Below are 13,362 nucleotides of genomic sequence, written 5' to 3'. Positions count from 1 at the left end.
GTGTTTTCTCTTCCTTTTTTCTCGCATCTCTCGGTCTCTGTGTGTCCGTTTGCATTAGAATTGCTAATTGCCAAAAGTTTTCCAGCTGCAACATTTCTTCTGCTGCTTGAATGCAATCGTTGTCGCTAACATCCCCATCAACGTCGTCATCCATATATATATATGTATATAGAGTAAAATTCGTATACATAGATATTTTGGATAGTCCTCAAATTGAGACATCTGTTTCGAGTGCAATGCCTTAAGCTTTAAAATCACACTTTATTTTCCTGTGATACATGAAGAAAAAGATTTTGGGAAAGCATTTCCGACGTGCCATTCATTTTAATTCGATTAGTCGTAATATTTTAAAGTTTTTCATTAAAGCAAAATCCAATGCAGATGCAATTGGAAAGTTTTGCATAAGAAACGAAGGATAAATTGCCAATGCGGAGTGGCCACTTCCTCTGTCCGTTTTCCCCCCATTCCCCACATCCACCGGGAAAACCACGGAGCAAGAGACAAACTTTTCAATAGTATTCCACTCTTCCTGTCTCTATTCCCGGTGCTGCCAATGTCTGGCCAATTTTTGTGTGTTTTGCCAACAACTTTGTTTATTATTTTGTTTCCTTTATTTTTTGTATTTTTTTTTTTTGCAACTTTATGCGGCAACTTTGGCCAAAAAGGCGACTCTGTGGGCGTGTCACAGTTGTTAACGAAGAAGAAGCAGGGTGTAGAATTGTAATATTTTCAACACAAGACTCAAACATACATAAACCGAGGAGAAAAGAAGCCACCACAATGAGAAACATTTTGAGCAGGGAATGGAAATGGAAAATGACAATGGAGCTATGGAAACTTGCCATTCATTCATTACTTAAAAAGGGAGCAAAAGTCTTGATTGGATCTTACGACTATATAATACCTAGTGTATGAATTCTTCGAGAGCTTTGTAGAAACTTTATAATTAATTTCGAAAAGGAGCTTTAAACCTTTATTTGACTCAGAAAGTTTCCAGAGAAGTAGGAAGCATATAAACAACTTTCAACCAATTATAAGGTTAATGCTTAACAACGTTTGGTAGTTGGATACACAAATAATAAGTTCAAAATATATAAAAGCACTTTCTTGAACGCATTAAGCTAATCTTTGCCTCAGCTAACTCCCCTTCTAATGATATTAAAACCAGTTTAGTTACACGCCATAAAACAATCTACCCTTGCACTTAATAACTACCAGGTATAAGAACTACCAAAATTTGCGTGGAATTTGCCACAGCAATCGTTAAAAAACTTTGTCCAAAGCAACAGAAGGAGGGGAGAAAGAAAATCGGGACAGACAAAGAGGAGAAAACAAAATAAAATGAATGGAAACTTTATTTTTACAACTAATTGGCAAACTTAAATGTAAGATTTCATTTTATTTGTGGGCCACGACAAAGCTGTTTGAGGCTTCATTAAAAATTACATTTTTCCAGCTGGAGGCGACAGGAGCACACAGAGCCCACAGGCAGTTCCCGGTGGTCAGGGAATGGGAAATGGAAAATGGGAAATGGTAAAGGGGAAAAGGAAGTCGGCCGGCGAGTCCTTGTCCTGTGATGTGGCCAAGGCAATTTATGACCAACTGGCAATGAAAATATTTGCCACATAAATAAAGCGTGACAAGCGGGAGGGACACATTGACAGGCGATACATGATGGGTGGGGGTTGAGGGGTCGAAGGACATCGAAGGAGTCGAAGGATATAGACGACGGGGTCGCTTACCTGGAAACTTGTACAGGGCCACCTCGTTGCAATTAATCTCAATCAGTGTGCTTGTCTCGTTGGGCAGCCCTGCGCACTGGCACATGGAGTTGAGTGGACAGGCGTATAGGATGTCCTGCTGCTGGGATCCCAGCAATGCGGCGGATCCCCTGCCTCCGGACGAGGGCGGTGGACCCCTTCCCGAGTTCCTGGGCCGCCGATGACCTCCGCCGTCGAACTGCCAGCAGTGCGTGGAGCTCACCAGGCACGAGATCAGCACCAGAAACAGATGCATCCTGGAATGGAAAGTAAAGCATTTGGCGGTTCAGACAGCTGCGATCCATGGATACCATCTTATAATCTAGTGGGCCCCCAGTTTGCCTTCATTTCATCACGTTGGCCCACATAAATCCACCGTGTGGAGACACCTTGCCCGGGGGCATTTGTTTATTCGCTGCTGCTTTGCATAAATCACACGTTTGGAAAGCGAAAGCAAATGAAATGGCATAAAATTAACGTTAGTCCACACGCGTTGAGTTCGCACAGTGGCATCAAAAAAGAAGAAAAGTTTTAGATGAGAAAGGAAAAGAAAACACGACATTTTCCTTAACCAATGTTTTTAATTACTCGCATAAAACAAAAATATATATTTCTTTTTTAATTATATTATATAGTATTCTTAAAGAAATACTTCTAAGAGCCTGTCGTTTGGCTAAAATGGGTCAACCTACTTTTATTTGAATTTAATAACTTATATGTATAATTGATTAGCCAAAGTCGTGTGAATCCTGAAATTCTCAAAAATCTCGTTCATAAAACCGACGGATAAAAACAATTAGCTTGATTTAATTGTTTTCATAATACTTTTGAACCAATGTTGATATTTTGGCTTAAGTGAACTCCCCCTTCACTCTGCACCCAACGCGCCAAACGACAACGGAGGAAGTTTTCGACTAAAAGCCTGCGACAACTCATGCAAATGAGTCGCAGTCGTGTGACACAGTCCTCCTAGCCCTCCCTTTCATCCATTGCCATGCAATCTTTCATACACATGGAAATGCCTAGCCTTAAAAAGAAAAATGCACCGTGAAAAAACTTTCTAACTTCAAAATAATGACCTTGAATTCAGCAAGGAAATGTAAAATTATTGCCAATTAGATCAATTATTTGAAATACTTTCTTATCCATAAAAAAACTTCAAATCTTATTAAAAATCCCGTTTTGCCTTAATTAAAGTACGACATCTTAGTCTTTTTTTCTATCTGTGTGGATGAAAGCTAGAAGAAAGTGCGCAACCACAACACGTAGAGGCCTCAACAGCCGCAGAGAAGTCGCATATAAAACATGTTTCATGTACGCTAGATGTGTGATGTTTATTTGACACGCCAAAGTATATAATAACAAATAAAAACTTTCGGCTCCGCCATGGAACCTCACCATACCAGACGATGGCGACAAGGACGAGTACGGCCCATTAGCACGATTGTTGAGCTTTAAGACTCCCGACGGTTTACCTTGAGTGTGCCAGTGTGTGTGGGCTTGGGTATGGGTGTGGGCGTGAGTGTGGGTACCTGCGCACATTACGACCAGCCATAAAACTAGGGGCCAAAAAAGAAACTGAGAGCCCAGGTAGACTGGCACTCAGTCCCCATCCCGTTCCAATTTGCCTAAGTCTGTAAGTTATTTCCAGGCAGCTCGAAGCTTCGGATAAGTCATATATATTAGAATACATAATGAAATATGGCCAAAAATATATGATGTGGGAGGTCTCGATAACGGAAACTATACGGTTTAAGTTTCAAATTGGCTTCAAAGGAAAAATCCAAATCATGAGCTGGCAAAAAAAACGAGGAGAGTGTCTCTACTTTCCGCTCCCCTGCAACTTACTTTTAAAAATATCTTATTTATAATGTTTCTGGCAAAAAATAATAAGATGTGTCGTCCATCTGTTAACATTGTTAACAAAGGAAACTCAAATATTTATCTGAGTTGTAGTAGGATATTAAATAATCAATTTTTCCAAGTAAACGTGAATTTTGGTTAAATATTCAAGCAACCTGTTTGAGGTTGCATTATTGCTAATGAAAACACTAAACATGTTTTAAAATTTACTGATATATTACAAGAATTTTAATATCTTTAGAATGTTCAATGGTTTTTTAAGCAATTACGTTTTTGTAGCTTAAATTTGCAATGTAAATGTAAATAATTTAGGGCTGCAATAAAAAATAATTGTGAACATATCAAAAAGAAAATGAGTTAAAACCATATGGAATATCCGCCAAATGAATGATTAATGGTGCTCTGTGTGAACAGACTATAAGTTTTTATCGAAAGCAATACTTTAGGCTTACCACAGTGTTGCACTATTCAAACCAGGGCAACCCGGAAAAAATGATTGCTTTTAATGAGATGTCAATGTGTTTTAATGTCAGTCTGTCTGGAAAAAATTGTAAAGCTGCATAGTCAAATTATCACAATGGACATGTCCCTTGGTAAGTGCTTTAATTATTTGCTATTTTCGTTTACTTTCATCGTGCCTTTGCCAGACGAATACTACGAGCAGTGTATGGCTCCCAAACTGCATGAAACTCATGGTTACGGTCCGTTTCCATCGCAAGGGCATTTGCGACGTCACTACCACCGCATGCACTACTTTGGGTCCGAGTATCTCCAACATCGAACTCCTAAGCAGCCTGTCCATAGAAATCTGGCCAAGAAATCCAGTGCTGAAAACGCGGAATTGGAGAGATTGTGCGAGGTGTTGAGCAAAATTTTCGTCGAAATGCCAGCGAGAGCATATCCCTCATTGGGGATGAGATACCAGAAAAATGAAAAGGCAGCAGGGCCAAATGAAAATGATACCACAAAATCAACAAATTGGAAGACAGTCCAACAGGAAAATAGTACAAACGCAGTACAAGCAAAAGCATCACCTTGGGCATAATTATGTAATAATGCCAAATTTAATAAAAGAAGAACCAACCAATAATTCGTCCAGTTCGGAATTTGTCCTAATGATTTTATCCACATTTATTCTCTTAAATCGTAACTTGATATCCTAAACTTCTGATTACCGAGTATGTTTGCCATATACTTGGCTACGTATATTATTTTCTCAATATAAATTGCTATCGTAATTTGCAAAGAAAAAAATCATTTTAGCATATAACTATTTGATGAAACAATCAAATAAATATGCAATTTGGATGGCATGCCTTCTACCCATCCATCTTGTGGTTCGATTTAATAAATATGTTCTAATTTAATAAATCTAATCTTGTCAGGCAAATCGCCAACTGTTTACTTAATCTTGCGACTGTCATTTGCCATATGCACTTAACATTAAATTCCGACCAGGCAGCGAGAGAAAACCAATCAGAAAAGCTTCAGTTTGCCGCCCGGCACTTTTGCTGATTGTTTTTCATTACGCTGATGGTGACAAATCGAAGTCTCTTTTCCTCGCTTGGACCATGTAAAACAAATGATACATCACACAGTTGAGTGCGTATATATAGGTGGTATCAACCTTTATGCACCTTCCGAACACACACATGCCGACTTTGTTCCCACTCGAGGAAGTCAGGATGTTGGACGACGGGCGGCAGAATAAAACGAAAAAGATAAATATGTCGTAAAAGTTTTTTATTTGCGTTTTATTTATTCTTTTTCTTTTTTTTTTGATACAGAAAATGACTAACTTGTTGGCTGACAGACAAGCAGCAAACAGGCATCGCTTTGGGCCAAGAACAACTGGGGTCAGAATTGAGTGGGGAGTGGAATTCTTGGGGGATAGAGACAGTCGAGAACGGCGTCTGTCACGCACACACGCCTCCTTCCGCCCCTCCGTCCCTCCACCCCTTCCCCCTCCTTCGCCACAGTTGGACGCAGCAGATGCGGGCGTTGCTTCCATCTGACCCTCAACCTTGTCGGACGAAACTTTTTAAAAACAAGCGAACAAAATTGTGGGACAGAACATGTTGAAAGTTCGCTGAATCAGGGATACTCTTAAAAATAATTTCAAAAAGCAAATCACAGATTTTTGAAATTAATTTAGGACTTAAAACATTCCTTATTAATTTTATTTCCATTTAATTTTCTGTCTTTCAAAAGAAACTATTCCTAGGCAACTATTTATTATTCTGTATTCCTTCAATCAGTTTGTTTTCAGCTCATTACTTATTCATGCGACAATTCCCGTAAAGTATCCGATACCCTTTGCTCACACTTTAAGAGCAGGCCAAAGAGCAAACTACACAATTCAGTGTGAGTGGCCCACAACCACTGCCGCTATCGCTGAGGAATCCTTTGCTGCCATCATCTTCCTTTGAGGAGCAGGACGAATGCCACGAAAAGGTCAACAAGAGGCGGGCTGCAAGGCGGGGTAGACCGCAAGTTTTTATTACGCATATAATGCCAGCGATTTGCCCAAGGAGTGAGGGCTCACCGAGGTCTGCATCATTTTTATACTTTTAATTTTTTATGCCGGTGACACAGTGACATGAAATGTCAACGAGCTGCAAAACAAACAGCAGCAGGAGCAAGAAAGTCCTGGACAAGGACCAGGATAAATATGATGAGCGTCCGTTGGGGATGATGTCCTGCTAGTTGACGCCGACGGCGACGTCGACCGCGACGTCTACTGCGCAGCGCAGCGCAGCATGAAAAATGCTGAAAAACGTAGCATACATTTGGGAGTCGTTGGCTCGCAGTTTCTCCGCCCGTTTCGCTCGCTCTATCTCTGTCGAGAATTTGCGAGTTTGTGCGATAATAACATATGTAAGTTGCCTCCCCGCACACAGAGCATGCATATGTGAGCATGTCGGTTTTAAGCTCAGCCCCATAAGCTGCTCCCATTTATGTTGCTGCTTCCGCCCACGAAAAAAAAAACCAAAAAAAAATATTTTAAAGCCGTCGCTCAGACGGGGATCAGAACTTTAAATGAACTTAACAAACTGTGAGCGTGTATTTAACGCAGCCAAACATGAAAAGGTTCTTGGGTGCGCGATTACGTGGCAGTAGGTGTGCCTGTATCCTTTGTATACAGAAGCATGCGCCTTATGTATAATATCCTCCAGATACATTACAGTTAATCGGCGTCAAGTCAATTAAGGATACGGTAAAGTTTTCCTAGCCCTTTTCGTGCAGGAGTATTTTAAGAAAATGAGTGGGTTAGTATATCCTTGCAGAAGACTTAGTTTTTGTTATTAAGTAATAGAGACATTTCGTGTTTTATTAAACCGCACTTAAAGCCTTACATTTATTTAAATCCATGTTCGAGTTATAAAATATTTAAATGCCTGTCTCAATTTGGAAATACCAGCCTTTATCATTTATTTATAATTTAGATATTTATGTGGATATATTCTTTAGTCCTCATATCTGGCTCTCAAGGCAAATATCATTCTACCAATTTTTCACTATGTAGCCATCCATTCAACTGGTTGGGATTTGCTGGCAAACGTCTAAGGCCACTTCTTGGCCATATCTCACACCTTGACAGATGAAAAGCGATCCATCTTCGGCATTGGACCTGCACATATGCAATGGGTTTTATGAAACCATTAGCAGAACGGCGCAAACTTTAAGATACATTCATCTTGCGAGGCATTTTAAAAAGAAACTTAGCCCCAAAACGAGTTTGGTTCGGAACCGATTGCCTGGCCATATAAATCACACCCCAGCACATCGGCACAGACACACAGACTGGCACAGTTTAGTCAGTTCATTCAAGTGTCGTTTATCGCTTTTGCTATTTTGGCAGCGCCTTTCCGTGAAACTGCTTTTGGTCATAAATATGCCAATTTGGCAGAGCGACCCTCACGCCCTCTCTTAACAAGGTGATTCCCTGGCAGTCGAGCTAACCAAAAAACCAGCCAGTCAGTCAGTCAACCAGAGTCAGTCAGAACAATAAAAATAAAATTTATTACTCAAAGTTTATGGCATAGCAATAAATGTATCTTTTCTGCTGAGTACCCCAGTATCTGTATCCATAAATATGCACCCATTCGCACCTAAGTGCGGAATTCGGGGAGCGTGGGGGAAAGTGCCACATGTGGCGCCCAGTCAACCACCCACCTCCCACGTTCGAAATTATTATGTTGCCAGCCAACCACCCTTCCACCCAAAGCACAACCCTTGATTCAAATCCCATAAAGTTGTCGAGTGGCTGTTGCTGTGATAGTTGCTACTGCTGGCCGTTTTGGGTTGCTCTGAGCTAGCTGTTCGGCAATTGCCGCATCATTAATCTTACTCACGGAAACGGCGCTTAGGTCAAAGTTTTGAGTTTGGGTAATTTATCTTCGACTTGCCGCAATTATGTGCCAGACGGAGACGCAGTCTACGGCGAGGGAACGGAAATGGGAACGGTAACGGGGAAAAAAACTAGACAATTTTGCACCGTATGCTGACACCTCCGTTAATTCCAGTCCCGCTGGCAATCACCGACGCACCTGAACTTGAAACAGGATGCCCAGGACTCTCATCTATGGGGAGATCCTCGACGCTCTCGAAAGGGTTGCTCTAATAATTCTTTGCCTAAATAATTTAGCAGCAATTTCGCGCCCGCGGCACTAAAATTAAATTGAAGTGTTTACGGAAAGCACATGAATTGCTTATGAACGACGAACGCCAAACTATCCAAGGCCGTCAGATGGGTGGACTGGTGAACAGGGGGAAGGGGCTGAGGGCGGGTTTTGGAGGCCTCGGGCGTGTCATGTTGTGTGGTGGGCGTGGTCGGTGCTCCGATGTGTGGCGGCGCTTTGGATATATGTATTCCATGCTTATCAAGCAAATGACAGTGCACTATGGAAGCCGAAAGTATAGGCCGACAAACGAGTGATGACCAAGCAACCCTATCGTACATGCACAGTGGCTCTAGGTGACATAAATATTATAAACACCTTCATTTCTAAAATATGTTTAACATTACGAGACAAACCTCTCTCTTTATAAGTCCACTTAAGTCTCAAAAGAAAAATGTGGCCAATAAGCGATTAACTTAGAAATAGGCTCTAAGCACCAATCCAAAAAAAATCACGGCTTTAACCGAAATCCCTTCAATTTAAAACCAACAAAAGGATTTTAATATTAACAATTAATAAGTAATGTCTCATAGAATGGTAATATATTTAAATTCAGAATGAAATAATTAAATAAAGTAACAAGGTCCGCCACCTTGACCAAACATACAATTTTAGGCAACTAATTATAAATTGTTCTTAATTCGCATGACTTGCACATAGAAAATAAGAGATTATGATTAAGTCACAAAATGTTTCCTTGTTGTGTATTCACTGCGAATAATTAGAAAGAAGAGTAACTCTAAAAGTAATGAATAGAAATGGCTTTAAAAAAATCGGTTTCAGATTTAAAGTTTTCGCATAACATAGCATTCTTGCTGACTTAGCCATTCCAAGGATTAATTATTGTTTTCTTCGGGGCCCTTTTTGCCATGGCTTTATTTTCCGTTTCGGGCCACTGTTTCAGTATATTGTTGTTATTCTCCGGGCACACAGCCGCACAATTAATTGCGTAAACAAAACGCGACGGACGGGCGGGCATGAGCATTGAATTATTCAAATCATCTATAATTACAGCTGGCAACTCGCTCGATTGCCTGCTCCTCGCACTCGGCGCCCCGCCCACTTAGCCCACTCAGCCCATTCCGCCCAACGCATTTATCAATTAAATGCGAACGCAGCAGCAAATCCAGCAATTGCAACAATAATAGCATCAGCCACAATAACAACGATGGCAGTAGCAATGAGGACGTTGCTGGGCCAGCAATTAAATCATTAAAAGTTTGTCATAAATAAAGTGAGGCACTTGACAATTATTAAAATGAATTACATGGAAATGGAAAAGCGAGGGGATTGGGGGGAGCAGCCTAAATGATTGGCCCCAGAATCGATGGGGGCGAAAAAGGATTGACTAAGGGAAAATGCAAAACGATATATACGAGCTTTTAAATTTATGCCCTGCCTTTATGGCCGACCTCTGGGTTTATGAAATGCCAAGCGGCTGTTTTCATTCTTATTTTTGCAACTGTTTAATCTCAATTACCAGTGCAAAATATGCAATAAATCTGTTATTGTTTGCTTTTATAACCGATATGCTGGGTATGCTGAGCTGCTTTGGGGATCCGGCAATATCCCAAAAAAAAAAACTGTGAAAAGGTGAGAAATAATTGAGTACTTACTGAAAAGCTTGCTTTACTCATTAGAGTACAATGTCAACCAAAAATCATTTTATCATTCCATTACATTACATTTATATAAATCCCATTTAAGCATTTTCAAAAAACTGTTTGTATAAATATATTGCTAAATAGTTCTGATAGTAAAAAAATAAACTTAATTATTGTAAAGCTTCATAAATTATTTAATTAGCGAATTTGTTTCAATAAGAGTAGATTACAAGCTTTACTATCAATCTTGATTAAAGTTGAACTAAATATTGACCTGTTTTTGAATACCAAGCAATAAATTATTTAATCAGCGTATGGTTTCCTTAGAAAAACCTTTTCAAAAACTCACCAGGGGTATAAAAAGATCGATCACTTGGGATTGTTTTGGGCTTGTTGCTGCTGCCTGTGTCATTGTGTGTCAGCAGCGTTTTATGCCATTCTTTCAAGTGCCACCGACACAGTTGCTGCAAATGGCGGGTGTACCGCCATTCTTCTGCTCCCGATTGGCTACCTCACCCAAACTCGGCATCCCGCTTACGCTTTTTATTTTTGTTTCATGTATGAGAAGCAATAAAAACACAAATAATGGCAGCAGCCGGATAAAAAGAGGAAATGTGCGAGGGAACATACGCAATTTGTGCTGCGTTTGGGGATTGTTGCTGGATTGTTACATTTCTGTTTTCAGCATGTTGTTGTGTTTGGTTTATGCGCTCTTTTTTTTTGTGTGCTTTGGTTTTGCCCTTTTTTTATTTGCTTGTTTGTTAGGCTGAATTTAAGCCTTTAAGCACATAATTTCAATTGCTCTACATAACACAAACGGGATTAATTTTGATTTTGACGTATGATTTGTGTGTTTGCTCGAAATCTGTGCATGTGAGTGCAAATTACCCGGAGCCATTAATGCCTTACGCAGATTTTTGCCATGCTCAGCTGAGTTTTTGCCAATCAAAATGCAAACGGAAACTGGCAGGCAAATCCAAGACCAGAAAAATGCTCAAACGCATCTCCACAACTCAAAGGATTAGTGAAAGCCTGGTCTTAAATTTTCGATTCACAATTTGAAAGGTAAAATGTTGCCTGAAGTAAAATATGTGTTCGTGTGGAAGTAAAAGAGGTCATGCCGATTTTTTTTTAAAACATTTTCATTCTGAGTGCAAAAGAAACAATGAGCAAAGGTTTGGTTTAGCTTCTATTTAAATCTTTATGTAATTTGTTCTGCTTTGCTCAAGTTGAATCGAATCTGAGGGTTGCAACCATTTAAACGAATTTATTAGCAAGAATAAAATTCTAAGGGATTAAGCTTACAATTTAGGTGCCCAATTTTGAACATAATCTAGTCTACGAGTGCTTTGAAGAAAACATTTGAATTTGAAAATTGTAAGTACTTTGGTCAGAAGTTAGATCATCTTCTATGACTGCTTGTCAATTTGTTTCTTTGGTACAATTTTACACAATACTTTTTAAATAAAATTAAATCGTTTTCCCAGAAGTCTGCCTAGCCAAATTAAATTTAATAAAATAGGTAATTAAGTAATTTGTGAATGATTTAATAGTCCATTACTTTTATAGAAACTATTCAACCTTTTAAGCTTTATATATTTATTTAAATAAATTAGAAACATGTTTCAATTTACAATTCAAAATACAGCTTACGTGGACCTTATTAATTATACTTAATTAAAGGGAGAGGCAACCCTAATAAAATCCTATCTGCGGTTTGTATTGCTCCTTGAAGCATCTTCCACTTCAACCGCAAAAGCAACACACTTTTCTGTTTATACGGGTATATAAATACAGAGCAAGAAATCAGGTTAGCGACACTTCGCTTACTGAATGGCTTCATTAAGAAATTAAGGGTGACAAGGACCGAAAATCGCGGTAAAGAGAAAAAGAGAGGCGAAACCTTGGTTGTCCCAGTTAAAATTTATGAATTTGTGGCATGATTCAAGCTAATCACGTTGCTGCCATTACCCAAAATTATTTCACATATAAACCAGCGAATGGGAAGGAAGGGACAAACATTATTTAAATATCTTAATGCGTTAAATTTACGAGTCCCAGCCATGTGAATGGCCGCTCAAAAACTACACGGTGTGTGTTTAGATGTACGGGCGAGGTATGGGCGGGATATTCAAATTCGGTCAGGTGTATAATTAAATTGGAAATTGTGAGCGCACGCACAGGCGAAATACTTGGGATTTGGAATATTTAAACGACTTGGCCCATCGTCGCCTTATTATGCCGGCCACTTGACCGCCACTTAGGACCTGGTCGAAAGGTCAAAGTGTAAAGCTTTCACTGGAATACCGAATACCGAACACCATTGGTAAGGGAACCCTGGTTTAGCTCATCAGGTTGGCCAGTGTTATGGCGCCCCATCCGATTCCCAATAGACTACGTCAATGGCGCAGTCCCACCGCTCATTTATTTTTGGCCAATTCAACGGCCAGCCACCGACATTCCGATGAAATGTGTGCCAATGACTCCCCAGGGTTCGTAACCCCTGGGAAAGCACCAGATCATATTCGGTTCGCAGCTATAAACCTAATGAATGCATTAAAGTTGCAGGATGCGATGAATGTAAGCTCATTATAGTGGGCATTGTCAGAATTTGATGGAAACGGAAATTGGATAATCTTTCACAGTTGACTTGGTAAGATGTATTTTCGATTATTTTAAAATCAACTTTACTAAGATTACATGTTTTAAAATGTAATTTTTATAACTTAATTTTTGAAGTTCAACAAAAATTATCACATATATTTATATAATGCAATCAATGACTACACTTATATATATTTGATATATTTATCATAAGATATATATTTAGTTAAAACAATAAAATTGATTTATTGTTCTTTGAGGAAAAGAATAATTTAATAGAAGCAAATCACTTTTCAAGCTTTAGTTTAAACCAATTATCAATGCATTATTTGTACATTATACGTTGTGTGAGAAATATCACAAGTCCAAATATAAATGTTTATTATCCGCAAATATTGATGGATGAAAGCAAACCGCCTATTAAATTCTAGTCCCCAGCACAATATCAATACATTATTTAGGTGAAGATAGCATGAAAGTGAGGAATTATTCTAATATTCGGTAAATATATTTTTGGTCTAATCGAGCTATATAAACGTCTTAGGCTATTTGTTTTGGCAGAAGTGCACACATTTAGCATGCAGTTAATTTTTGAGGTGCCCAGCTTTTATATCCCCACATGCAAGTGAGTGTGTCACGTTGTGAGGCGCTTTTCTGATTAAATGCGAGAATTTAATTGCCTGGCCAGCGACACGTGGCGTATAATTAATGACGTGAGTCAGAGAAACTCGCAATTCCACTGAAGACAACAGGCGGAGAGGACTCAAACCGAACATCAACTGAATAAGTCATAAGGTTTTGGCTTTTCAGTGAGGAGACAGGAAACGGGAACGGTGGTACGGCAACATC

General features: G+C 39.4%; 2 protein-coding genes across 2 annotated transcripts in view; one reads left to right on the top strand and one right to left on the bottom strand.

The window, feature by feature from the left end:
• The window catches only part of LOC108041324 (chaoptin), a 44,243-nt gene that overhangs the window by 16,367 nt on the left and 14,514 nt on the right, over nucleotides 1–13,362 (bottom strand). Inside the window, exon 2 of the mRNA XM_044460118.1 lies at nucleotides 1,743–2,017. Coding sequence (XP_044316053.1) covers nucleotides 1,743–2,016 — 274 coding nt within the window. The 5' untranslated portion in view covers nucleotide 2,017. The remainder of the gene's footprint in view (nucleotides 1–1,742; nucleotides 2,018–13,362) is intronic.
• Nucleotides 4,148–4,735, top strand: LOC108040143. The gene is made up of 2 exons (XM_017117437.2): nucleotides 4,148–4,216; nucleotides 4,271–4,735. The coding sequence occupies exons 1-2, from the start codon at nucleotides 4,150–4,152 to the stop codon at nucleotides 4,666–4,668; spliced, it is 465 nt and encodes a 154-aa protein (XP_016972926.2). The 5' UTR covers nucleotides 4,148–4,149; the 3' UTR covers nucleotides 4,669–4,735.

This window comes from Drosophila rhopaloa, unplaced genomic scaffold (genome assembly GCF_018152115.1).
Source record: "Drosophila rhopaloa isolate 14029-0021.01 unplaced genomic scaffold, ASM1815211v1 contig_2, whole genome shotgun sequence".
Classification (NCBI taxonomy): Eukaryota; Metazoa; Arthropoda; class Insecta; order Diptera; family Drosophilidae; genus Drosophila; species Drosophila rhopaloa.
Note: the sequence above shows the minus strand (reverse complement) of the source record. Positions and strands in the feature narration are given on the sequence as shown.

What these genes read in the sequence shown, in the direction of transcription:
- LOC108040143 (XM_017117437.2), top strand. Translation starts at nt 4,150, where the DNA reads ATGTCAGTCTGTCTGGAAAAAATTGTAAAGCTGCATAGTCAAATTATC. An exon ending in CACAATGGACATGTCCCTTG is followed by an intron (nt 4,217 to 4,270) that starts GTAAGTGCTTTA and finishes TGCCTTTGCCAG; the next exon opens with ACGAATACTACGAGCAGTGT.